Source organism: Neopsephotus bourkii, unplaced genomic scaffold, assembly GCF_033783945.1.
Source record: "Neopsephotus bourkii isolate Nb327-2 ecotype Australia unplaced genomic scaffold, CSIRO-AGI_Nbou_v1 NB_1139, whole genome shotgun sequence".
Classification (NCBI taxonomy): Eukaryota; Metazoa; Chordata; class Aves; order Psittaciformes; family Psittacidae; genus Neopsephotus; species Neopsephotus bourkii.
In genome coordinates this window covers 515,734-542,061 of record NW_026901625.1, presented here as the reverse complement: position 1 = coordinate 542,061, position 26,328 = coordinate 515,734, and the positions used below count along the sequence as shown (strand labels likewise).

The window sequence follows — 26,328 nt, the reverse complement described above, 5'->3', positions numbered from 1 at the left end:
TTGCTCAACACCCCTGGGCCTCCTGTCTGCATCCCCTGCTGTGAACCTACCCCCATTTACCTTCTGGTGGGCCAGATGCTAAAAACATTGTGATGGGATCCTGGGGATCTATCCCATAGCAGGACTCCGGGAGGCCAGGATTTATGTCATCTCTCAAATGCTCCCTAAGGCACGGTACTTTTAAAATCATGGAATCAGGGAATGGTTTGGGATGGAAGAGTTGTTAAAGCTCATCCGGTTCCATGGGCAGGGACCCCTTCCACTGGAGCAGCTTGCTCCAAGCCCCTGTGTCCAACCTGGCCTTGAGCACTGCCAGGGATGGGGCAGCCACAGCTTCTCTGGGCACCCTGTGCCAGTGTCTCTCCATCCTCACAAGTGGATTGGGGAGAGCAGGGATTGGTACCTACAACCCGTGTGTCAGTGCTCTGCCATGCACAGCCCTGCCTGTGTCCAGTGGTGCTGGAGCTGAGCGCGCTTGGGCCATCGGTGTTATCCACTGGGAAGGAGGAAGGTGAAGGGATGCCCTTGGGATCTGACCAGGGAGCAACATAAATCAGCTTCTCATTGACTTTGCTCGGTTGCTTTACCAGGAGACAGATTTTCATATGCAGCCTCTATTCCCAGCCATTTTAGTTAATGGGCACCTCCCCCTGTACTTCTCTGGGGTATCAGCCCTCCCATTCACATGAGCTGTGCCAGCCTTGGAGCTGGAATCCTTGGCTGGATCTCAAGCTCGCAGCCCCAAGTGGAGCCTGGCATCGTGGCTGGAGGGAGATGAAGCTGAGCCCGGCTTGAACTTTGTTGCCCCAGGGCTGGCTCCTGAGTCTCCAGCTCCTGTTTAACTTCTCTGATACCCCTTTAGTTCCTCCTTTAAGACCCTCTCTCTAATAAATGGGAGATGCTGACACCTCCGTCAGGAGGCAGGGCTGCCTCTCTGGATTAGCAGAACTGTCTCCTTTTCCCTTACGCCTTCTCCTCCCTCCCAGGAGCTAAGGAAAGAGGCCAACAGTGTAAGAAAACCACCCCAGAGCATATGGGCCGTGGATAACATGGAACGTTGCACCTCACAGCAGAACAGTTGGCACAAACAGGAGGCTGGCCTTGCAAGTTAACACCAGGGTCGTCAAAAAGGCTTTTCACCATCTAAGCTCCGTGCTCTTCAGGATGGGGCAGAGATCAATCCCTCTCGTGGCTTTGTCTCCTTGGGCTGTGTATTGAGTGGGGAAAGCAGAATCCTGTCCCATGATCCGGTAGAGATGGCTGTGAGTGGGCTTGGGATGGAACATGGTGATCACTGTGAAATCTCAGTCCCCAACCTCCCTTCTCCCCCCCCCCCCCAAAATTCACTGTACATGTTTAAAACCACAGGGTAAATGTAGCAGTCTGGTTATTTTAGTACATGGCTTCATAAGGCAGAAAACCTACTGGGTGCAGTGTGGGGGCAGTTGCTGTCAGAATTCATGTGGAATTCTTCACTTGTTTGTGTATAAAAGCTTTAATCTCGGTTAAAGACCCATTTCTTGTAGGAAAGCTCATGTTCTTCCAAAACACCACCAAAAAAAAAGGCTCTTTCCCTCTTCCTGCCTTAAAGCCACGTTGTCAATCCTTTTGCTGTAGTGCTGCCGTGCCACAAACGTGATGCTGCAGCAGCCAAGTGTTGAGGAGTTCCCCACTGCCTTGGGAGGGAGCGTGTCCGGAGTCCTCTGCTGCTGTGGCCATCGTCAGAGCTCCAGGTACCTGATCAGGGCCACCAGTACTAGAGAGTGAGTTGTGATGGTGACGGCGTGTGGCACCGGCCTCGTCACGGAGTCCTCCACCATCATGCTTGTCCCTGCAGGAAAGGGAACAGGCAGGGAGTGACTGTTGTGTTGCACTGAGACAAGCGGGTGCCCTTAGGGCAGGTTGGTAAAACGGTGGCTCTGGAGCTGGGCTTGCTCCTGTTGGGATTGTCCCAGGGAGGGAGAGTGGGGCTAAAGCAGAACAGCGGTTACTGTCCCGCTGTGCTATGGCCAGCTCATTGCCCATCAGAGAGCAGCTGCAGTGAATGCCCTGCAGCCCGGCACCTTGTTGCAGGGGTGTGCAGCACCCTGGGGTGGGTGTTTGCAAGGAGGGGGTGTGCTCAGAGGAGGGCCCCTACCACTGTTGCGGAGGATGTGAACCTCCGCTGGGGTTCCGTCTCCGCCGGGGCCCGTCACCCGGATCTGCACAAAGGCGTGGGTGAAGTCTTCAGGGACAGGGATGTCGAGCTGGTTCTTGTTGGCCAGGAACAGCGTGGGAGCCGAGTGGGAATCCTGCCTGTAAAGCATCTGTTGGAAAGGGCAAGGCTCAGTTTGTGTGCGCTCTGCTTTCCTTAGGGTCACCTACAGGAGAAGCCAGCTTCAGCCTGCCTGTACCTTGTAGCCCGTAACTGCAGACTCATCTGCCTTCGCCACCACTGGGTCCCACTTGATGTTGACTGTAGACCCAGAAAAAGTCCAGGAGATGTTCCCAGGTGGCCTCTTTGGTGCTGAGAGATAGAAACCAAGGACGTTAGGGATCGATGAGGAGGCTGTGCTCATTACAGCCGCCTCCTGAGGCTTTACGGTGCTCATGGCACCACCGTGGTTGGTTTGAGCCCAGCAGAGGTTACTCTGAGCTCAGGTCTCAGAGGCAATGCAAGGCACAGGAGTTCTATGGCCTACTCTAAACGGTGTTAGAGCACCAAGATAAAGCTGCCATGGGTCCAGGGGTCACTGGGGATGCTCTGGAGGAAGCAGCAGCCCCAGGGAGGGCCGTGCTCAAAGCAGGGTCACTCACGGGGCTTGGTGGTGGTGACGTTGGTGGAGGGGCTGGGGGGGCCGGTGCCAGCCCGGTTGTACGCTCTGACCGACACGTGGTACTTGGTGTTGGGGTGCAGGCCTGTTACATGAGCTGATGTGACCAGCCCCGCCGTCCTCACCCTGTCGGCTGCCTCCTCTTTGTCACCATCCTTCCAGTACCGGATCTGAGCAGGAAAGGGAAGGGTGGATTTAGTCAGGGTAGAAGCTCCTGCAAATACCAGACTAGGTCCATCCGTGGAAGCATGGAATGGTTTGGGATGGAAGGGAGCTTAAAGCTCCTCCAGCTCCAGCCCCTGCCACGGGCAGGGACCCCTTCCACTGGAGCAGCTTGCTCCAAGCCCCTGTGTCCAACCTGGCCTTGAGCACTGCCAGGGATGGGGCAGCCACAGCTTCTCTGGGCACCCTGTGCCAGTGTCTTTCCATCCTCACCCACAGCCGGTGCTGGAGACTCTTTGGTATTTGTGCATTTTGCTTGGGAATAAGGTGACAGCCTTCAGTAGTGGGGCAGCAGCACTGGCATCATTAGAGCTTGTGCTGTCCATTAGTTATCCCCCATCCTTGGAAGCAAAATGCCATCTCACTGAGCCTGGGTGATGTTCTCTGCTGGGCGTTCCAGGCTCAGTTTCAGTGTCTCTCATTCACATGCAGGCTCGTACCTCATAGCCCAGAAGCACTCCGGTCATGTCTCCCTGCTCAATGGGCTCCCAGGATACATCCATTTCTGAGGACCCAACAGCCTTGGCTATAACCCTGAATGGAGCCACTTTTGGTTCTGAAAGAGACAACAAAAGGGAAGAAAATCCTTTTCCTACCTCCAGGCAGCACAAGGGCAGTACTGAAACCAAGGGCTCTCCCCGTTACCGTGCAGGCAGACAGCTGGTGTTATGTGCAGGGAGGAAGGGATTTAGGGACTTAATAGGACAAGCAGGGCCACAGATGTGTGCTGTGAGGATGTGTCTGCTCTGGAGCTCCGGGTTAGAGGGAAACATCTCCCTGTGTGTTTGACACAGGTCAGTGTTACAGTGGAACCTCTGCCTGCTGCTCTGAGTTAAAGGAACCTCTCCTGCTGCTGAGCTCCCAGAGAGACCCAGCTCTGCCGGGAGCTGCTTGAGGACGCATTGGTTGGCTCATGGTGCATTCAGAGCCTCTGCAGCCCCTCTTTACCTTCCTCTGCCGAGTACACGATGGCGGTGAGGCTCTCCGGTCCCTCTCCCTTCCTGTTGTACGCTTTGATCTTCACTTCGAAGGGGGTGTAGGGGCCGATGCTCTCGTTGCGGTACACGTAGTGCAGCGACTCGGCGTGCGGCACCCTGGCTGTCAGCCACCCCTCCGTGCCCTTCTTGCGGAAGGACAGGAGGTAGCCAAAGCCGTCCCCGTTCTGGTAGTCCCGCAGCGTCGGCTGGGAGGGAATGGGAAGAGAGAGGGGCCTTGGTCCATGCAAAGGAGCAAGGCGTTGGAGCCAGCGCAGCGCCCGGCTCGCAGGCACCCTGCAGCACCGGCTGCTCGGAGGGCATGGAGCCCGCTCCTCCCCATAGCCCTCCCCCAGCCTGCCCTTACCGTCCAGTTGATGATCAGCTCGTTGGGGGCCCCGCCGCCTCCGCTCAGCCCAGATGGTGCCACCGTTGGTGCTGTCAGGTCCCCAGACAAGAGCAGACAGCAGAGGTGGGGTTAAGGCAAGGGCAGTGATGGAGATGAGCGCAGGCACTGCACAGGCTGGGGGTAAGCCAGGCCTGGAGAGCTCCTCTCAAAGTGCTGGGCTGGGTTTCCAGCCCTGACTATGTCAGATATCATAGCCCAGAATCTGCCTAGTGCCTGATGAGCTTAACTGGAGGCAGCACACCCGGGAGGAGACAAGAATCAAGCTCAAAAGCAGGGATATAGAGGGGAGCTTTAACAAATGATTTCATGTGCATTTGGTGTGTGAAGAGCAGTTCTGCTGTTCTTACATCCCTTCTCCTTGCCCATGCAAGCAGCAGAAGATAGAATGAACATTCACAGCCATTTGCTGGCAAATTTACCTTGTCTTTGCAGAGCTGTGCTCTGTGATCTACTGGGGCTCTTCCTAAGCATTACTGCCCAGAAAGTACAGGATCTGGGGCTAGGATTAATAATGGTTTAATATCCTGTATCTCGTGCTGGTGAAGTGAGCTGCCAGCTCTAGTACTGCTCCGTCTTTGACATGTAAATGGGCAAAGAGGCGTAAATATGATGGCATCACCTCCAGGAGCCCTCAAGGAGATGACTGGTTATTTGTGACCAGGGCATGCTGCAAGCCAGCCTTCCCCCTCCAGCACCCAGGTACCTTGGATTCCCCCTTCCACCCCTGAGCACCCCTGCACATACCTGCTTCTTTGGTGCGGATTTTGCTGGAGGGTAAACTCGGCTCCCCAACCCCGAGGATGTTGCTTGCTAAGACCCGGAACTCATAATCCATCCAAGGAATGAGGTTCACCACTTGGGCTGTCTCCGCATTGCCTTCAATATTTACAGGATCTATATAATCCAATAACAGGAGAGGGGGACAAATAGAGCATAGGAGCACAGAGCAAGAGCTGGGCGCCCAGCTGGTGCCCACCACACGGGCCATGCCACCACCACTGCCCTCAGGACACTTACTGGTGCGCATTTGCTTCCAGTGGCTGGAGAGGAGGGTCCGTGCCTCCACGATGTACCTGGCAATGGGGCTGTGGTTGTCAAAGCCCCGGCTCCAGCTCAGCTGGACCGTGCTGTCACTGATGTCTCTCACCACCACCCCCCCAGGGGGGCCTGGAGGTCCTGGGGTGATGGGAGACACAGACATGTTACTGAGCTGGGAGATCTGGAGGCTCATTGCTCTTCTTGTTGGGCCAGTCCTAAACCAGGCCTTTCTTTTCTGGAAGCCTCCAAGTTTGGCCTCCGGAAAAGCTCATAAGCCTCTCGCATCCAGGTCAAATGTTAGATGCCCATGGCAGGGGTTGGAACTGGATGATCTTAAGGTCCTTGCCAAGCCAAACCATTCTATGATTCTAGGTGAGCTGGTCTCATGGGAAGAGAAGCTGCTTCCTTGCAAGGACCATGCTGTGACTTCAGGCTTGTGAGGAGCAGGGGACTTTACAACAGAGAGATTACCTCTGACAGTCAGCGTGGCTGACTCCGAAGCACTGTCCACCACGGTCTGGGCTGTGCACGTGTACCGCCCCGAGTGCTTCAGCCGCGTGTTGAAGATGCTGAGGTCCCCAATAGCTTCCTTCTGCGTGGGGAAAAGACAGTGGGGAGAGCACTTGAACACGCATGATCACACCCAGCATTCAACCAGGTATTGGCTTTGTGGGGCAAGGTTTTGGTAGTGGAGGGGCTACAGAGGTAGCTCCAAGAGTTTGTGAAGCCCATGGATTATCACGTTGGAGACATCGCCTGTCACTGGAGACGTTCCAGGCCAGGCTGGATGTGCTTCTGAACAAGCTGATCGAGTGGAAAATGTCCCTGCTCATTGCAGGGTTGGACTGGATGAGCCATTCCTGTCCCCTTGTGCCCCTGGTGGGGAGGAGGTGGAGGATTCAGGGGTGAAGAGAGAGGTGAGGGGAAGGTGTTTTGGGTTTTCCTTCTCGCTGTTCGGCTCCGATTTGGTTGGTAGCGACTCAGTTTCCCCAGGTTGAGTCTGCTTTGGCCGGGATGGTACCTGGTGAATGATCCCTCCCTGCCCTCACCTTGACCCATGGGCTTTCTGTTCCGTTCCCCCAGCCCTGCTTGCCCTTTCTACTCACCATGCTGGCCCGGCGGTAGTGCCCCTCCGACCTGTCGAAGTCAATGGGGAAATCATCGAGTGACCAGGTGAAGGTCAGGTCCATAGTGGGGTCGTGAGACGCGTGGCACTGCAGAGTGACGTTTTCACCTACGTTGATGTCAGCACTAGATGGTGCCAGTGTGATTTTGGTGGCATCTGCAGGGAAAGAGCAGGGAGGGCTGTTAGCTCCAAATGTCCATGTACCAACCAGCTCCACACGAGTGCTGCTGAGCATCCAGACCAGCTAACGCTTTGCAGCTTGTCCTCCCTCTCTGCTGGCTGGGGCTTTACAGGAGGAAGGTGGTTAGAAAATGGAAATGCTTTTCCCAAGGGCTGGTTGTTGGTAGGGGTGATCTGGGGGGGTCAGGCAGGAGGGTTGCTGCTCCACAGGCTGAAATGTCTTTGGTTCCCTGAGTACTGCATTGATTCTGGGGAGCATAAGGAAAATCGTGGCACTCTTAGACATCTCTTGTTCAACTGACCCCAAGACAAGGCAAACGTCTCTACCTCGAACAGAGAGGATCCCAGTACTGTTGGCTTTGCCCATGAAATTCTCAGCAAAGCAGGTGTACTTCCCCTCATCAGATTTGCTGATGTTCTGGAGGATCAAGGTGCCGTCTGTGGTAACAGTCACCCTGGAAGGGAAGAAGAACCACACAAGAGGAAGGTCACAGTGGCTGTTCACTCCGTGCACCTGACAGTTTCCAACACCTGCTGGTTTGAGAGGAACTGGTGATAAAGACAGGGCTCAAAAGACTCGTAGGAGTTCTCTAAAGAAGCTATAGACGTAGCAGCGCGCTTTGGTCATCAAGTCCAGGCTTCTGGCAAGAAAAACCCATTGTTTTAGCTATGGTTTCTAGGTAGAGGCTGACCCTGTGCTGCTACCTGCTGCTGTTGACCAGAAGTTCAGTCCCTTTGGTCCAGAGAATGGTGGCTTTAGGTGCTGCTCTTGGTTGGCAGGGGATGATGACCTTCCCGCTTCGGGCTGCAGGGATCAGTCGCTTCACTGGGTTTAGTCTAAAATCTGGTGCTAAGGCTACAGGGGGGAAAAAGAGGATTGAGGCATGGTTAGAAAACGCTGCGATGGGAACACTGAAGTGCCAGGTAAGTAGGGATCCATCTGTTGTTAGGTGGGTTGGTAACAGAAGCATGGCAGTATCTGGTGAGCAAGATGAAGGAGGGATTCCTCGGCTGCCGGCTGGTTTCTAACCAGGAGGGCAGATGTTATGTGCTGTAGTAGCAATGGGGTATGACCCTAACAAGTGCAAGGTCTTTGAGAGACACAAGAACAGCTGCTTTTGAAAATGTAGAGGATATTCTCTTCAATTCCCTGACCCAGGTCACCAGTGGAGGCATCCAGCTTGCCCACAGCTCCTCCTGGAACTGCAGACACACAATTGGGGTTTATCTGTTGCAGTGTGTTAATGTTGGGCAATGGAGGACTAGGGCCTTTAATTTCTCCCTGACCAGAGAAGATAAGCTTTTAGACTGATAAGGACCAAGGCTGGCATCAGCCCAGTTCCAGTCAGCACCCATCAAAGGCTGAATGGGTACTGAACTCTTTGGCCTCTTTCCTCTCCAAAAGAGGGAGGTTGTGTGGTTGGGTTAGAGCTCATGCTGCTGCTCTCTGTCCTGTACACTTTCTGTAACTAAACAGATGTCCTTGTTCTCTTCCAGCATTACTGAATTTACACAAGATGTCAATTTTCAAGGCTTGTAAAGGGTCTCGTTGAACCAGCAACGACATCCCAATGGTGAGTGAAGCCGGTTTTGTCTGCTCTTATCTCACTCTGACATCACAAGCGCAGGTTGTTAGGAAAAGATCTAAAATGCCTCAGTGTCCCACTGAAACCCAGAGCACTGGGAAGTGAGGAATTACCTTGCACTGTTAATTCAGCACTTGCATATACTGTGCCATGCTTGTTCTCAGCCACACACTGATACATGCCAGAGTCCTCCAGGACTAGCTTGGAAAATCTCAGCTCTCCACCGCTCACTTCAATGCGGTTCTGTGCAAACAAGAGGACGAACCCATTAGATGAGAAAAACACAAATGGAACTCAAGCCTCGTGTGTTCAGGATTGAGTTTCATTACAGACTCTGATGCCAGGTTGGAGCCAGCCTGGTTTTCCATAGGAGGAAACGCAGGATGTGTTCATGTCTGTCCAGTCACTACCCCACATCACTGTGCTCTGCTGAGACTTCGGAGTGCCTATGCAGCAATGTGCAGGTCATACAAAGACAGGTCCAAGGTGCTATTTATCCACCCTGGTAACTGGCTGTGAGTCCCTGTAGTTGCATGAAGCAATGGCTGGGATGGTAATGCCGGGAGAGGGAACTTGCCGTGGGTAAGGACTGTGGCATTGCTTTGCAGCCTCATGGGGGCACATGGGATGCGGGATGACAGAACGGGGTTGAGATGCGCTCTGAAGCAGGGGAGCAGCAGGTCCAGCACTGCGGGCTGTGGCTGAGCTGCCCTCGCTGCCAGACCTGGGTGCTGGTACCTGGGAGGTCAGGGGCTGCCCGTCCCGCAGCCACCGCACCGCGGGCCTGGGTTTGCCAGCGGCCACGCAGCTCCAGCGCAGGTCGGAGCCGATGTCAGCCTCCGTGTCCGTGATCACCTCCAGCCACTCCGGCTGAGCTGCAGAGAGAGGGCAGGTGGGAGCCGCGCAAAGGATGCTTTGTGCCATGGCTGCTGGCACGAGTTCAGCACAGCCTGTGTCACCACAGTAACAGCCCTGCCCTCGGGCAGTGATGCGGGGCTGCAGCCTCGCTGGCTCTGCCTGCAGCCGTGCGTGTTTGCTGCACAAAACTGAGGCAGAATCCAGATCTGAGGAAGAATTTTAGGGGTTCCCTTCTAGCTGCAGTTAGCCCTGAACTTCAGGAAAGCCTTCATTCAGACTAAGGTAACTGGGTTAAGTTCTTGGCTAGATCTGATTAACAGCTCCAAGCATTAGCCCTTGTGGAAGCAGCCTGGGCTTGGAGAAGATCTTGGTTCAGAGCCAAGATTGATTGTAACCACTATTCTCCCTTCCCCTGTTACCTCATTGTTGCTGGAATGATTTCAGAGCAAGTTAGCTCTCTCTACTTGCTATAGCCTAAATGTACCCATTGAGGGGAGGTACCAGTGATCGCTACAGGTCTTTGTTAGGGCTTTGCAAAATCAGGGCTGGTAGAAGGCAGGATGAGAGCTGGTGGTTTCCCTCCCAAAGGCTCAGTCCATTGCCTGGAGCATGTTGTTTTGCTCTGGAAAAGCATGTGCTTAAATGTGTTACCTTGAATGATGATGCGGCCCTGGTAGGTGTCTCTGCCTTTGATGTTTTCAGCCTCACACTCGTAAGTGCCTTCATCCTCAAAGCCAACATCCTGGATCTGCAGGAGGGGCTCGCTGCCGATCCACTTGGAGGACTGGGAGCCATCCAACTTCCTCCACTTGATCCGAGGAACAGGGCTATGGGAGAGTAAAGCTGGTGATGGGCAGCTCTTGGGTCCCCCCTGCTGCACTGCAGCACACCCCATCCCCATGTAGCCACCCAGCTCCCATCCCCGCTGGGCCGTGGCCAGCAGGACAGATGGCTTTGGCCAGTTCCTCCTCCTGCTCCCCCTCCATCTCTGGTCTCCAGCAGACCCATTGAGGAGAGGGGTTGTTGAAGCTGCAGGTTTTGCCATGCCCCCCCCTTCCTGGGCAATAGATGCGGCACTCACTTTCCAAAGGCAAAACACTCCAGCGTCACCATCTGCCCAGCCAGAGCGTAGGTGTCTGCAGGAAACCTGGCCTTGATGCTGGGGGCGTGCTGCCTGGCATCTGTGAAAGGAGAGCACCGATGACTGTAAAACAGCACAGGTGAGGTCTGGAAGGGCAGGGGTACTGGGAAGTTCTGCTGCTTCCCAAACCCCTGTGTTCGGAGAAGGCAGCAGAGGCCGAGCTCAATTTTCTTTTCAACCCAGCTCTTACTAAAGACTCAGAATCTCTTCACAACATCTCATGGAACCATGCAATGGTTCGGGTTGAAGGGACCTTAAAGCTCCTCCAGCTCCAGCCCCCTGCCACAGGCAGGGACCCCTTCCACTGGAGCAGCTTGCTCCAAGCCCCTGTGTCCAACCCGGCCTCAGGGCTATTTCTCCTTCATCTCCTACCTGTTTACTCCCTTTGCCCTGCCCAAGAGGTCTCCTTGGCTGCTCCTCTGCGAGGTCACCAAAGGCAGAGGAGTTTCAGGGCTCTGTGAGCCTTGTGCCCTGCCTCTTTTACAGACACAGACCCCTCTGATGGGGTCTGTAGGCACACGAACAGTGAAGCCTGGAGAGAGGGCTGCTTCCTCCGGGTTCCAGGCAGGTACCACCTCTGTAAGCTCCTCAACCCCCTGCGAGGCTGCTGTTGCCCTGGGGAGCATCTTCCCATTCCCTGTGGGATAATGGCGGAGCACCGACCCTCTGCAGCGAGGCTGAGGCGGGAGAACTTGCTGAACACGCTCTTGGTGATGAAGTCGATGTGGCTGGTGGCAAAGCAGGAATAGTTGCCCAGGTCAGAAGCCTCTGTCTTGGCGATGTAAAGGTTCCCCGTGGTCTGGGAGACAAAACGCCTCCCGTCGGCTGGGATGAAGTTGGGGAACTCGTTCAGGAGCCATCGATAGGATAAGCCTGTGGGGAAAGGGAGCAACGTGCACAAGTGGGGGTGCGACTGAGCCCCGCTTGCTGTCTTCTAGCCCAAGGTGCTCCTTGGGTGGTGCTTGTTTTCCCCATGTGAGAAGCCCTGCCTCTGTCTTGTTGCTGAATGAAACCCAAATCCACCTCCCTGGCATTCCCAAGGCAAAGCACGGCGTGCTTCACGCGGCTGGGAATCCCTTTATCTGCTGTCCCTCTCCACCAGCAGTGCTGCCAGTCCCTGCTAGGGTGATGCTTACCTGGGTAGTGGGGCGGGGGGCTGCAGGCGAACATCACTCCCCATCCCTCAGTGATCTTCACGGGGTCACGCTCCTCTGCAGAGAATTCCTGCAAAACTAAACATGGAAAATCAAACCTGTCCATGGTGAAGGGGGCAGCCAGAGCAGGGGCTGCCTTTGACCCCCCTCCATGGGCTGCTCTGTGCATGCTTGTACAGAGGGAGAGCCAAAACTATCACACAGTAATGGGAAGTGCCCAGGGATGATGCTGGGTTTCACGCATGGAAAAGCTGCTTTCGCACCCCTGTTAATGTGAGCAGGGGGCTCAGTTTACCCCAGTCCATGTGGCTACACTTCATTTACCTGGTGGAGACAAACTTACAGCCAAAGCGGAGGGAGGCTTCCCTGCTCACCACCGTGCCCCTGGAATTGGATGCCACGCACTGGTAGGAGCCAGCATCCTTGGCTTTCACTGGGTTGCTTATCACGAGGTCACCTGCAACCAGCCGGTAGCGGGAATCTGGCTCCATCTTGATCTCTGTGCCATTCATCTTCCACCTGCCAAGAGCACGGTATAAATCATGGAATCAAGGAATGGTTTGGGTTGGGATCCCCTCTGGCAGGTTAAAGCCATTCCCCTTGTCCTGTCCCTACAGGCCCTCGTCCAAAATCCTCATTGCAGCTCTCGTGGTGCCTGCTGCAGGCTGTGCTTTGGTGGGATCTGGGTTAGACTGAGCCTGTGCCCTGGGAGGGATGGCACATCCCATGTGCATGGGGAGGCTGGCTCCCGTGGTGGTGGGTTTTCCATGATGGCTGTGCCCCACATCTCACCTGTAGGTCGCGGGGGGGCTGGCTCTGGCTCGGCAGGCCAGGGTGACTTTCTCTTCTGCTGAGCCTTCGGGGAAGAGGGTATGGGCTGGCTGCTCTTCAAACACCGGCCCATAGTTCCTTGTGCTGCTCTGTGCCTGGCACCACACTGCAAGGAGGGAAGAGAAGCTCAGCTCCATTCAGCTGGTTCTAAACTTGTCACTTCCAGTTCCGTAGGGGGGCCCTGCCAGCGCCAGAACCAAGGAAGAGCAACATGAAAATCACACCCCATATGTGAGCCCAGCCCCAGCCGGGGCTCTGGGCAGATAACGTGCGTTTCCCACTGAGCATCTCACACCATCTCTGCTGTGACAGAGGGACCAGATGGGCCTGAAGAGCTGCACATGAAGGAGATCTGACGGGTGCCTCCTGCAGACCTGTGCACAGAGACTGGAGCTGGGAGCCCCTGGATGCCCTCCGTGTCCCTGCGGTGAGGACGTGCTGGTTCCCCTCTGTCTGTGCAAACTGGCTGGTTGGTTCCTGTGAAATCCTCACCAGGACCTTGCCTCCCTGCAGATCCCCTCCATCCCCGTGTCTGCAGCATCATCAGCTCTCAACGACTCAAACCTGCTGCTTGCTGGGGTGCAAACTGGTGCTGCTGGTACCAGTTCTGTTCAGCTAATGGGATGAGCTTGAGGCTTCCTTTGTAGTGTTCAGACACGGGTTTGGTTCTGGGTATGGCTCAGGCATAGGCACAGGAGGAACAGAAGAACTTGCCTTCTCCTGCACTGTGTCACCCTTGGTGTGGTGATGGTGTTTCACTGGAACCAGCTATCCACAGCACCTCACTGTGCGTCTCAGATGGGGGACGAGTGCTGGCAGACCCCTCCCACACAGGCTGCATGGAGATGGGTGTGCAGATAAGGAAGAACAAAGCCTGGAAATCCCTTGCTGCAGCAGCAGCTGTTGGGATAATGATCCCCAGGAAGCTTGCTCCCTCCCTGCACCCTGTCCCTTAGCAGGGATGCGGCCACCTTGAGGCAGAGAGCTTCCAGCTCGGTTCCCCTCTGCCTCTGGAGCGAGAAGCTTAGCGAGCTCCAGGATGCTTCCATGCTTTGTATGTGAATGGATAACCATCTTCAAACTGCCGTGCCAGCCAGCAAGCTGCTTCCTTCCCCCCAGCACTCAGCATGCTCACCGGTTAAATTAAGTGGCTCCAGCCAGGGTGATGTTTTATGCAAGAGCAGCTTCCAGCAGGGAACGGGCAGCTCAGCACTGCTGGGCTCGGGGGAAGCAGCCCTTTACCTGTAGCTCCCGGGGCTCAGCCCGTGTTCCGGCTGCTCTTGCATGCGGAGATGAGGGTGGGATGGGAGATAATTGGCTCCGTGGGCTTGGAGCAGCTGCTCCTTGTGTCCGAGCATCAGGCAATTACCAGGCCCTCGGTGCTGGCAGCAGGGATGTGCTGCTGCTGCAAGGGAACCCGGTGGTGCCACTGTCACACAGGGGACAGTGGCTGTAGCCTGCGTCTGATGCTCTGGGAGAGGGGAAAAGCGGTGTCTTCAGTGTCTCATTCCCTCCCCATCAGTGTGGGTGCCACTTCCCTTCTAGACCAGTTCTGTTCACAGAGGAGAAGCGTGTGTAAGCACTGCTCTCAGTGATGGCTGCGCTGAGCAGGACTGAAGGAAATAACTGCAGAGCAGCCAGGGAAGTAATGAGTTAGCAGAGAATTAGTAAGAAAGGAGGGTGTTAATTGTGTTCTTATAAGTGGTAGTGAATGGATTAAGGTCTAAACCCCTTTAATTTTGAGATTTGTAGCGTATGGGAAATAATTTCTATGTCTTTACAATTAAAATATCTATTACTAACACTCACATGCTGCTTCTAATGGGGTGCTCTTTCCAGATCAAGCCACATTACATTAACAGTCCCCTCTGATTCCACCCAGACTCTGCACCCCTTGTTACCTGCTGCTCTCCCCTTCTCTCTGCCAAGGTTATGGACTCCAACTGTCAGGCATTGATTTTCTCTAATGTAATCGATGCCAGGGGTTTGGGTGAGGTTTTAGCTGCAGTTCCAAGGTGTCTGCTTAATGGTGAGGGTGAAATGCCTGGGTTTCAGTCATTAAGCAGAGCAGCAGTTAAAGTCATCACTCAACAGTTACAAGGTGAGGATATGGCTGGAACCGGGAGCTGAGAGCAAAGCAGAGGGGTAAAGCTCAGTTCCTCTGAGGTGAGCACTCCCATTCTTGACGTTACAAAACCTTGGGCGCTGTCATTTGGGTAGTGGGGAGAAGACAAACACAAACTAAAGCTCTTTAAACCTGCAAGCCAGCTCTGCAGGAAGCAGTGACCTTGCCTTATGCAGCCCTACGTTGTGTGTTAAAATCCAGCTAGGAGAGCAGGAGGGATGGTAAATACACTGTGCGCCTCTCTGGAACACACTGGTTACTAGGGAAGGTAAATGTTAACACCGAAACAAATAGGAATAGGTGAAAGTGGGAAAAGCAGGTTGGAGATTGCACCTAGCACAAGGAGTGACGTGTGCTGCTGGCGGGACAGTGCGGTGTCTGGGTGATGGATGGAGCGTTATTCCGAGGATGGGGAATACGCTGGAAGCCAGGCCTGGAAAGCCCGGGTGTCCAGAAGCTGCGTTCCCTCTGTGGAGCCTGGAGCTGGGCAGCTCCTGCGGGTACAGGGAAGCCGAACGCAGACGCCTGTGCCCCAGATCAGAGCTGTTCTTTCCCAGTGCGGCTCCGGGGGAGCCCGGGGTTGTTTTTAGGGAGAAGCTTCCTCAGGAGCAATGGGAACGGGACTGCGGGCTCTGCAGGGCTGTCACTGCAGCGGGAGCTTTCAGCCCTTCCCGATGGCCTCGTTCAGTGGAGCCTCATCCTGAGCACTCCAGGAGGTGTGAACCCTTCCATGCTGCTGGAAGCCACCCCAGGCAGGGGCGGTGAGGCCAACCCCGCCTCCCAGGCTGGAGCTGACAGCCTGGATCTGGAGGGTTTGGGTCTCCATCCATGCTGGGGTGGTTCCTTGAGCCTTACCTATAGCTGGTTCCTTGAGCCTTACCTATAGCTGGTTCCTTGAGCCTTACCTATAGCTGGTTCCTTGAGCCTTATCTATAGCTGGTTCCCTGAGCCTTACCTATAGCTGGTTCCTTGAGCCTTACCTATAGCTGGTTCCTTGAGCCTTACCTATAGCTGGTTCCTCACTCCTGTTCCCAGGGAGCATTTCTCTGTGTCCCAGCTGGCTCCTGAGATCCATCCCATCATCAGCCAAAGGTCGAGAGGAAAAGGCCCTCACGGGCTTTACACTGAGTCATTTTCTGTGGGCTCAGCTTGGATGAGGAGCGAGTTGCACGAGCTCAGCTGGTTAATGGGAGAACCCGACTCCGTCCTCCTGCCTCCCCCAGATTCGGGTCACACCAATTGCCAAACAGGCTAATTGCATCCCAATGTAGGGCAGCCACCCCTCCCTCTGCCTCCTCGGGGACCCGGAGAACATTAAAAGGTAATTAGATATTTATAGGGACAGGCGAGCAGCCTCTGCCCGGGATGGTGAATTACCTTGAAGGCATTATCTGGGTCTCAGTGGTCTGAAATTAAACATCTCCCTGCTGAAAAGGGACCTTTTGGGTGCAGCCTGAGACTCCCCGGGATGCAGAAATGGTCCCTGAGGAATGGGGGAACCTTTGCAGTCGGGGAATGGCCAAAAAGGCATCCTCAGAGTGTGTCCTGCTGGCAGGAGGATATTCCTCCTTGCTCCAAGGCGAGCACAGCCTGGCTGTGAGGGACGCTGCTCCTGCCAAGGCATTGCTGCAGGTTCTGCATCTCTTGCACTTCACCTGAACTTGAATTGAGAAAGGGGGAGGCTTGTGTCTCAACCCCTGTCCTTGTCCTTGGGTGGAACAAAGGGAAGTTGGGCAAAGCTGCATAAACCACCAGAGAATTGGGCTTGAGCATCACAGAGCACAGAGAGGCGCATCCGGATGAGCCATGACCATTGCATGCCCTGGGGGACTCCTGCTCAGCATCTCCAGCAGCCCCTCTGGCTTCTGCCATGGATGGGACAGGGATGTGGGGGCTGCACTTACCCAGAAGGGTGATGGCAGCGAGGGATGTGCGGACAAATCCAGCGGCGCTTCCCATCCTGCACCTGCAGCCGGGTCAGGGTGCGTGGGGACGGCGGCCCTGGGCGAGACACGGACACAGGAGTTAGAATGAGGGAATGGTTTGGGCTGGAAGGGACCCCAAAGCTCCCCCTGTCCCAATCCCTGCCACGGGCAGGGACCCCTTCCACTGGAGCAGCTTGCTCCAAGCCCCTGTGTCCAACCTGGCCTTGAGCACTGCCAGGGATGGGGCAGCCTCCTTTACCTGCTGCTCACTCTGCTTGCGCTGCAGCCAGCACACGCTGGACCCGGCTCAGGTTCAGTTTCTCATTGACCAGCACCCCAAGCCCTCCTCAGGCTGCTCTGAGCCTCCTGTCCCCCCAGCCTGTGCCTGTGCCTGGGACTGCCCCGACCCAGCAGTTATCCGCAGCATTCCGGTGCCTCGGCTCCAGGGTCCAGCATCCAGCTGCTCATCCCCGTTGGCCACAGGCCCGGGGTGAGTCACACGGGGACAAACATCCAGAGGAACACGCAGGGGCTGAAGGAGCTCTTTTGCTTTGTGAGAGATCTGCTTGGGAATTGTTCCTCCTCCTCCCTCCCATCCCGTATCCTTCCCAGCCCCACAAACAGGGCTTCCTTCCCAGCACTTCTCAGTAAAAGCACAGCCAGAAGCCCACAGAAATCGTTCGTTCCCGTTATTTGGGGGAAAAGCATCTTTAATTCCAGGCCTTCAGGCAGGGATTGACCATTCCTGTGTGGCATCCCCTGTTCTGGAGGGGCTTTGGGGGCCCAGCTCAGCACCATGCACCGGACCCAGTGGAGCGGCTGCGCAGCGCTGGGTTATTTCCTGCTTGCCCTCCAAGTTTAATGCCTGTGGAGAGTGCACCGAGCACCTCCTGATGCCCTGGGCACGGTGGAGCAGGGCTTCCCAATGGAGATGAGAACGCAAACAGAACCCACGGAGCTGGTCCCTGCGCTGTCCCTGCCCGGCTGAGCCCCGCGGGGCCGCATCCCGCACACACCGCTCTCCCCTCGGGCCCAGCGGGATGTGGGGACCGGGGTTCCCCCCTCGCTTTGTCTTGGCTGCGGAGATGAAGCGCGGACGGAGGCAGAGCCCCACGTTCCCAGCACGCAGCCCCCGGCTGCCAAGAGCCGGGCTGCGGGCGCAGCTTCTCCCTCTGCTCCAGCTGGTGCCGCTTCCACTGCTCTCCCTGCCCATCTGCCCCCCGAGCAGGGATTAACTCCTTACCCTGGGCGATGCAGCCCCTGCACACGGCTGCTTAACCCCCCCCCCCCAGTGTCCTGCTCGTTAACGGCAGCCCTTGAAATGCACCTGAGCAAACAGCGATAGCCCCGTGTTCGCTTCGCATCCTGCTGCGGGCAGCCCCGGAGGGGCTCTTTGTGCCCGCAGGCAGAAGGGAGATGTTCAGAGAACCCCAGCCTGGTTTGGGATGCAGGGACCAGAAAGCTCCCTCCCTGCCCTCCGCTGCTCCTTCCCTGCTTAAACCCGGACCTGGCAGCCCCCTGAGTGGGAGCTGCAGCCACCGAGTGGGCTGAGGCGAGGGGCGGCAGGGACAGCGCGGGGGAGATGCGCTGACACGGCCGCGGCTCCATGAGCTCGCTCCCGCAGCCCGAAGTGACTCAGTCACATGAAATCACTTGGATCGTGCCCCGATAGTGTCCTGAACCCACGGCCCTGCAGCAAACACTGCCTCATTGTTCCCCCTCTCCTGGGTCTTGTGCTCCCCTCGTAAGCACTTTGGGACAAGGAGCAGCTTTTAGCCCGCTCTGTTTTGCAGGCAGCGCTGGGCTCGGCGCTCGCCCTGCACGGATTCAGGAGCTCACTCCTCCGAGCCTCTGCAGTTTGGTTTCTTCACCGAGTGCCCAGTGCTGGGAAAGGCAGCGAGCACCAGAGCTGCTCCTGCACCCGGTGGCAGCTCCATCACTGCCAGCCCCTCCTCTGGGGCTGAGTCCTCACCCTGTGCCCGTGAAGGCACTGCCCGGCTGCAGCTCTGCTGCTCCTGCTTGTCCTTCTCTCTGGGCAACCTCAGCCCAGCTTGAGCTCCTCTCTAAAAGCCTTGGGAATGTGATAGCCAGGGAGAGCTCCAGGTGCAGTGAGCACAGGGGAGAGGAGCAGCGATGCCCACAAGTGCTGACACTGCGTTAGTCTGCAATTGGAGAGCGGATGAACCAATCCTCTGGGATCCTGTTTAGTGTGTTCCTGATTGCCTCGGCACCTAAGTGCCACGATCAGATTGTGCTCCAGGCCCTGACACTGGGAGGTGACACCTGGGATGGGCTGGGACCCCGGGGGCACCTTAAAGCCATGACCCTGAGCCCTGGGTCCTGCACCCAACCCTCGCTTCTCCATAGAGTGGCTGTGTGCTTTGCAGCTCAGATTTAGACCCACTCTCCCCCTTAATTAGAAGAGGGCCCATGGGAACTTGTTCTTACCCCTCTTCATGGGCTATTTTGACAGTCACTCAGGAGCCTTCTGTTGTACTGAAAGGGGATCTGTCATCCCTGCTAATGGATGCTGTCATTAATACTAGTAGCAAGGGAGGCCATGGGCACGCTGCATTAGCCCTGTCCTCTGGAGCCCCTGGACCTGGGAGGGATCCATTATCATGGGATCCATTATCATGGATCCCCCCTGGACCTGGGAGGGATCCATTACCATGGAAGCAGAGTTAAAGAGCAGCAGAGAGATTCTGAGCCTGTGGGAGAGGGGACGCTGCCTGGTCCTTGTCTCACTTCAGAGGAGGTGACTCCAGCAGGACCCTGGGCATGCAGGGGCCAGAAGTGCCTTTTGGTAGGAGATGGGGAGGTGACATGGCCAGAACGGGGCAGATGTCACCATGTCCCCGGAACAAATGAGTGCAACTCGATCTGCTGTGGGTCGGTGATGAGTGTTCATGTAAGGCTGCAGCGTTCCTCCGGGTGCAGGAGTGCTCTCAGTGTCTCTTAGGGATCACTGCTGAGGCTGGAAAGGATGCGCTTTTGATGGCTGCTGTGTTCTGCCTTGTGAACCCTTTCAAGCTGAGGTACATTTTGTCCTGCTCCAGACAGTTTCAGTGCCTGGCACATGGTTCTATTGTATCTGTCCTCCTGTAACGCTGCCTGTGCTCGGGGGAGGCTGATTTAGATACGAGCTCTGCACTAAGCCCTTTCTGAGCCTTTCGGGTTCAGGTGTGTTGGTGGCTCCAGGACCTAAGGTAGAGGAGTGCTGCGGGCCCTGCCTGCTGGCTCTGGTCCCTGTCCCAGCTGCAGCAGGGCTGTGTCCTGTAGGACACAAGAAATCAATGGCTTTAAACTGAAAGAAGGGAGATTGAGAAGGGGCCTTAAGGGTGTCAGACTGAATGAGCTTCAAGGTCCCTTCCAACCCAAACCATTCCATGATTCCATGACGGAGAGGGGAGGAGCAGAGCTGTGCCCCGGTGCGCTCGGGGATGCTGGAGCAGGATGCTCAGGGCAGATGGTGCTCACAGCCGGGGCTGGAGCTGGATCTGTTCAGATCCATTTGTTCCTGCCCAATGGGCTGAGGCATCCCCGCAGGGATGCGCTGTGCACCCACAGCACCCACAGCACCCACAGCACCACGAGTCCTGCCTGCAGGAGGGCACGGGGGCACCTCTAGCCCTGGCGGGGAGGGTTAAAGCAGTTCCAGTCTCTGTCCTCACTGCTGCTTCTGCACCTGGGCCACGCAGGCAGCGGGCAGGGGAGCGGTGCCAGGGCTGTGATGCTCAATACCCAGCTGAGGGGCAGGGGGTCTGGGCCCTGGCATGGGAGCAAGGCCACGAAGCAGGGAACAAGGAGCTTCCCCAGGCCCCATCAGTGCTGGTGCCTCTGCCCTGGCCCCTGCCCCAGCTGTGGGCAATGACAATCAGCCCTCGTTAGTATAACTGCAGGCAGGGGTGGGCTCTGCCCTCCCAGCCCAGTGCAGAGATGGGAGCCTTGCTGCAGAGAGGTAAGGGGGTGTTCATGTTTGATTTGGGGGTGTTTGAGCATCCAGAGGAGGGGGTGGGAGCTGTGGTGCTGCAGGACCCTGTGTGGAGGTGATGGGAGCAGGGGTTTCTGTTGGGAAGGGTGCTCGGAGCCTGTCCCTGTGTGATCTGCTGCTGGCTTGGTGGGCGCTGGAGGCCTTGGTGTCCCTGTCCCTTCCTTCGCATCCTGCCTGCCTCTGGAGCTGCTGCCGGGGGAGGAAGGCACCAAGATGCCAGTGTGGGCGCAGTGCCTGTGGAGCTGCTTTGCTGCTCCCACAGAAGTGAGCTGCGGTTGCTGGGGCTGCTCCTGGTGCTTCCTCTTGAGTGGGTTTGGTGCCGCAGCCCTGCCTGTGAGCCCGGGGATGCTGCGGGGTTGCAGTGGGTGCAAACCGGGTTGTACCCGGAGCAGGTCTGGGCCCCCACATCCATGTACCAGGGCATGGGGAGTGCGCTTGATGTCCCCAACCCTTGGTGTGCTGCGGGCTGGGGCAGCAGAGGCTTAAGGCATCCCTTGCCGTGGGCTCTGAGCCCAGCCCCGTTGCTGCCCTGCTGTGTTTTATCAGGCACTGATTGACTCAGTTGGGAGGGAGCTGGCTTGGTGAGGATCCGTATTGGAACTTCTGCCTGAGAGCTCAGCTCAGTCTCCCCTCGGGCAGGTTCAAGCCATTCCCCTTGCCCTGTCCCTACATCCCTTGTCCCAAGCCCCTCTCCAGGTTTCCTGCAGCCCCTTTAGGCACTGGAGCTGCTCTCAGGTCTCCCCTTCAGGAGCCTTCTCCTCTCCAGGCTGCCCCAGCCCAGCTCCCAGCCTGGCTCCAGCCCTCTGGAGCACCACAGGCACCAGCACAGGTTATTGGAGAGCAAAGCAGACCAACAGAAAGAGCCAGGAGAGCTCCCATGGGGCTCAGGCCCGGGGCAGAGGGGATGGAGGAGGCTTTGCTCTGAGCTGCCTGGCTGCTGGGCGCACGCACGGGGCTGGACCGGGGCCGCCAGCCCGCAGCTCCTAACCTCTCCCTGAAGAGTGTTCAGTGCCCGAGTCGATAGCAGCTGGAAGGATGCTTAGAGCCTTTGAAAGCAAGGCCACAAGTGGCTCCAGTTCAGCGCTGGGTGTTTGAGGTGATGGTGATTCATGGGCCGTATGATTCTGTGTGTGCCTGGAATCCGTGTTAAGGGCCTGGTCAGGGATGCTGCAGTTCCCAACACTCCCCTGCGGCTCCCTCCAGCCTGCCTGGCAATGGGGGTTACTGCCCTGGAGCTGCAGGGGAGGGGATGCTGGGACAGGCAGGAGGGATGGAAGTGAGTCAGGGCCTGGCTGTACACGCTGCTGTTGTCATCCCCAGCATAAAACTCAAGCTCCCAACTCAAGCTTCCCGTTGCAGGTTTTCCTTTGCTCTTGCAGCTCAGCTCCATGCACTGAACCCCGGGACACCCTCAGCACTGTCAGCCTCCCAAACCCACCCACTCTGTGCTATTAGCGCTGCCGTGGTGTCAGCAGCAGAACCTCTTTGATGTGGCACTGGTATAAATAGCTCCCTACCTGCCATGGAGCCGGGCTCCATCCCCTCCTCTGGTACCTCCCTTGGCAGAGCTGGGCCTGGGAAGAGGCTGTAGTGAGGGAAACCAAGTGCAGAGCTTGGGGAATGTGTTCTAGGGGAAGCCCTAACATCTCCCTACCCATCTCCCCAGCCCCACGGCTCCTCAGCTCTTGCCTTCGCCGCACTGTAACTCTGGGTGTGAGATGCTGGGGGGATGCTCTTCCCCATAGGAGCAGGGTAGGGTATCCCTGCAGTCATGGTGTGTTTATTGTGCTGCTTGGAAGGCATCATCTCTGTGTCCAACCTGCTCTCCTGTCTTGGTTCAGTCTCCAGAGAGTGCCAGGCAACAACCAGCACAAACCAGATCCTCTTCCTTCCTCCTGTTGTGGGCTCCCTGCTTTATGGTTCCCTAGTGCAGGACTGATAGCCCTGCATGCTGGGCAATAAATAATACATGGAATCATGTAGGACGGGGCTGGGCTCAGTGCTCCCCAACTGGCTGTGGGTGGGAATAGGTCGTGTGCTCCCTGGGGACATCTCCCGTGGTGCCAGGTTGCACATCCCTCTGCTAAGGGTCTGGATGCTGCGACTGCACTGGGGCAATGGGACCAAGGGTGAGTGCTGTAGCAAAGAAAACAGTCTGGGCTCAAGGGAAGAGCGTTTGTGTAGCTTGAGCACATTTGATTTCCTTGCCTTGATTTCCCTCTCGACAGCTCCAAAAGCACCCAGAGGCGTGGAGTGTGAGGAACAGACAGGAGGTGTCTACAAAGAGCCTGATGCATCCTTATCACAGCGGGTTTCAGTGTTCCTTCCCTTCCACCTCTGTGGTTTTGAGTCTTAAACCACTCTAAGGCACCTCTCTGGCTTCTTTCTGCCTCTCTGAAAGCCCCTGGTCAATGCTGGGGTTTCCTGTGTGGCAGCTTCATGTGGCCACACTGCAAACTGCCCTGGTGGGAGGGGATGTGTGCAGCGATGTGGTCCCGTTACTGCAGAGCCCTGGGCTTACAGGGTTGCCACCAGCCCATCCCCAAGCCTTCCTGGGCATCTTTGGTTCCTCATCCCTGGAAAGCAGGGCTGATGGTGCATGAGATTGATTCAGGAAGGAGGGAGATGTGCCTCGGGCTGTAGGATAACTACAGGCAGTGCTGTGTTAAGCCAGTCCCTGTGAAATGGAGTTAAACCTGTTCTGAGCAGGAGGGCAATGCTTTGGGCTGCTGAGCCTGGGGCTTGCTGGCTCCTGAGCTGCTTGTGGAGCTGTTGGGATGCTCCATTGGGATGTGATGATTTCTAGGTCACTGTGTGGGATTCCTTCATGCCCAGCACCTTCCAGGGAAGCGATCTCAAAAGATGAGAGTGGTGGCATGGTCATTGCGCACACAGAGTGCTGCAGGAGTCCTTTGGGGTGCTGAAGGCACTGAGGAACCTGGGAGGTGTCTGCTCCTCATTGGGTCCATGGCTTTCCATGGATTACATGGGCTCTGGACACACACAAAGCATGCAGGTGGCCGAGCATCCAGGCTGGGCTTTAATGCACGTGAGCTCTGGGTCTGCGTGCGTGGGGAAACCCCTCCCTAATGGCACCGTGGGGTTTCTGCCTTTTAGGCTCTGGTGATGGTAAATGCAGAGCAAATGACACAGGCCATTAAATTCCCTGCAGAGGGTTTGAGTGACAGGAGTCGTGGTTGCTCGGGTTCAGAGTAACTGAGCAGGTGATGGAGAGGAGCGTGAGCATCCCTTTGTCTCGCGGCGCTCCAGGGAGCGCCTGGGCACGGTGGGACCCTCTTGCTTTCTGCTCTCTTTAGTCTCAGATAGTTCTGATCAACCTGTGGGAAGTGCAGCTGTCTCTAGGAAGTTTGGGACCTGCTGCTTGCCCAGTGCAAGGGGCTCTTGGGGTTGGTGCTGCCGAGTAGGGGCTGTGCTCAGGACCAAGCGCCTGAAGGGATTCATCTGTGGATGCAAACCTGCTCCTAAGGCTTGTGAAGAGCCTGTGCCTCGGGTTTGTGCCCTTGGACACGGCCTGGGAGGAGCAGGAGCCGTTCTCGGGGTGAGGGGGAAGCCTTGGGCTGGGGTTGCTCCCAGCCCTGGGATCTGAGGCTGCTGCTTCCCACCCTCAAAGCAACCGGTGTCTCCTCAGAGCACCGATCCCGCTGCAGCCAGGGGGATCCCGCTGCAGGCCGGGGGGGCCGCGATCGCTGTGGGGAGATGCGGAGGGACGAGGGAGCCCGGGAAGTTCAGGATGTGGGAATGCACCAACCCCGGGGAGAGCGGAGCCCCGGCCTCCCGCTGCCGCCCATCCCAGCGCTGGGGCCTGCGGGGGGCAAGGGCTCCTCTGTGGCTTTGCACTGAGCCCCAGAGCCCCCCTGCAACCCCCAGCCCAGGCACCGAAACGCCCCCGGTGAGCCCGGAGCAGCCCACATCTCCCAGCCCTCACCCGGGTGCGTAGGGAAGGGGTCTCGGGGTACCCCAGCCCGAGAGGAAGCAGAGGAAGCTCTGGGGCTGCTCTGGGCTCTGCCCCCCGCCCCGATGCTGGAGATGCCGAAGTAGTTTTGTGCATTAAAAGCTCTATGAGCCCCCCGCAAGGCGCCACATTCGAGATGCCCAACACCCCCCAGAGCAGGCTCTCCAAGTGCTTCCAGGCAGGAAGCGCCAGGAGAAGCCTGGCAGTGATAAATAACGGGGATATTCCAGACTTATCCCGTAAGAGACGTTGCTGCTGCCACAAGTGACACAGCGCGGCCCCCGCTTCCTCCCATCCCCGCCCCTGCATCGCGAAGCCATCGCCGCGGCAGAAGCCCCAAGCACCCCCCTTGCTGCTGGCTCCCGAGCGGGGCCGGGCAGGGTCCCTCGGCCGGAGCGGAGCGGGGCGAGGCGGCTCCGGTGGATGGGGAGCGGTGCCTGCAGCGCGGACGGAGGGAGAGCGGCGCTTACCTTGCGCGGGGCGCTGCGTGCGGCGGAGCCGGCGGCCGCGCTCGGAGGCAGTGCTCGGCTGGTGCTGCCCGAGCGAGGCTGTGTGCGCCCGGAGCCACTGCAGCATCTCTGCATTAGGATGTGCTCCTCCCTCTCCTCCCGCCTTGCGTGCGCGCTCCCTCGCCCGCCGCCAACCACCGCGCCGGTCCCTGGAGAGGGGGGCTCCTTCTCCTCTGCCGTTACCTCACTTGCCACAGGCCAGGGACCGCTCGCAGGCAGCATCGTGCGTAATTGATGCTGCTCCTCAGCCCCCTGCCTGCTGCTCCCCAGCAGCAGCCCCCTGTCCGTGCCCATCGCCGCCGGCTCCCCCCGGTCCCTGGGGCTGAGGCAGGTGAAGCCCTGGGGGGGTCAGTGGGGGGGAAGCAGGAAAGGGATTAGCCCCAGATGGGGGTGTCGCGGCAGGCCCCCCCCCCCCCCCCCCGTGCAGTGTGTGTGTGTCTGTGTTGCTTTATGTATGCACCCCTGTGCCTAAATACATCCGTGTCTGTGCCCCACGTAACCCGTGCTGGCAGAGCTCTGCAGTCACAGTGGCCCTTGCGAGGCTGCACCCAGAGGCCTTCCCAGTGCATATCTGTAGCTATAGGATCATGGAATGGTTTAGGTTAAAGGGACCTTAGAGCTCCTCCAGCTCCAACCCCTGCCACGGGCAGGGACCCCTTCCACTGGAGCAGCTTGCTCCAAGCCCCTGTGTCCAACCTGGCCTTGAGCACTGCCAGGGATGGGGCAGCCACAGCTTCTCTGGGCACCCTGTGCCAGCGCCTCAGCACCCTCACAGGGAAGAGCTTCTGCCTAAGAGCTCAGCTCAGTCTCCCCTCGGGCAGGTTCAAGCCATTCCCCTTGGCCTGCCCCTACAGGCCCTTGTCTCAAGCCCTTCTCCAGGTTTCCTGCATCCCCTTTAGGCACTGGAGCTGTTCTGAGGTCTCCCCTTCAGGAGCCTTCTCTTCTCCAGGCTGAGCCTGCTGCTCACACTGCAGACACGGTTGGTTTCTAGGCTGTCGGCTCAGTGAGAGCTTCTCATCAACCAACACCTTTGCTGTTCTCTGAGTGCTGGGGGGTGATGCTCCAGGCTGGGACTGCGATGCTCAGGATACCCTGCAGGTTCTGAGCTCTGGGGGAAAGAGATGCTGCCCATCCCATCCCATGGCTGCTTAGGGAGCTGAGGTGCAAAGGGGCCCCATGGTGTGGGGTTTTGTTGGTGGGGAGGTCACTGCCAGGCTGCAGCAGGGTGGGAAGCAGATCTGGGAGCATTCCAGGAACCACGCTGCACTTCATCCCTCCCAGCTCCAGCCCAGACCTGTTAATGATGTAAGGAGATCAATGGGCACTGGGGCTGTCCACAGGTTAATGGCCTGCAATTACAGAGGAGTAATTAAAGCATTAGGATCTCTATTGATTAGAAGAACTCCAGCGATCCAGGCTCCTCCAGCAAATGGGTGCAGGCAGGAGGATGCCTGTGATGGAGCAGAGCTG

At 57.2% G+C, this 26,328-nt stretch overlaps 1 protein-coding gene across 1 annotated transcript; it reads right to left on the bottom strand.

Annotated features, from left to right (window-relative positions):
• Positions 1-1,011: 1,011 nt before the first annotated feature.
• CNTN2 (contactin 2) lies at positions 1,012-24,986 on the bottom strand. Its single transcript, XM_061362837.1, has 23 exons — positions 24,820-24,986; positions 16,362-16,458; positions 12,294-12,438; positions 11,845-12,020; positions 11,484-11,579; positions 11,011-11,220; positions 10,288-10,387; positions 9,858-10,033; positions 9,087-9,223; positions 8,462-8,591; positions 7,468-7,618; positions 7,090-7,217; positions 6,563-6,738; positions 5,928-6,048; positions 5,436-5,594; positions 5,163-5,312; positions 4,377-4,447; positions 3,984-4,218; positions 3,476-3,591; positions 2,797-2,983; positions 2,394-2,506; positions 2,138-2,306; positions 1,012-1,831 (listed from the first exon to the last, which is right to left on the bottom strand). The coding sequence occupies exons 2-23, from the start codon at positions 16,414-16,416 to the stop codon at positions 1,722-1,724; spliced, it is 3,111 nt and encodes a 1,036-aa protein (XP_061218821.1). The 5' UTR covers positions 16,417-16,458; positions 24,820-24,986; the 3' UTR covers positions 1,012-1,721.
• Positions 24,987-26,328: the final 1,342 nt, after the last annotated feature.

Bases quoted from the DNA above. Each gene is read 5' to 3' on its own strand.
- CNTN2 (XM_061362837.1), bottom strand. From the start codon at position 16,416: ATGGGAAGCGCCGCTGGATTTGTCCGCACATCCCTCGCTGCCATCACC. The intron at 6,739-7,089 runs GTAGAGACGTTT...CTTTCCCTGCAG, and splicing joins TGGGATCCTCTCTGTTCGAG to ATGCCACCAAAATCACACTG. The intron at 5,595-5,927 runs GTAATCTCTCTG...CCATCACCCCAG, and splicing joins AGCCACGCTGACTGTCAGAG to GACCTCCAGGCCCCCCTGGG.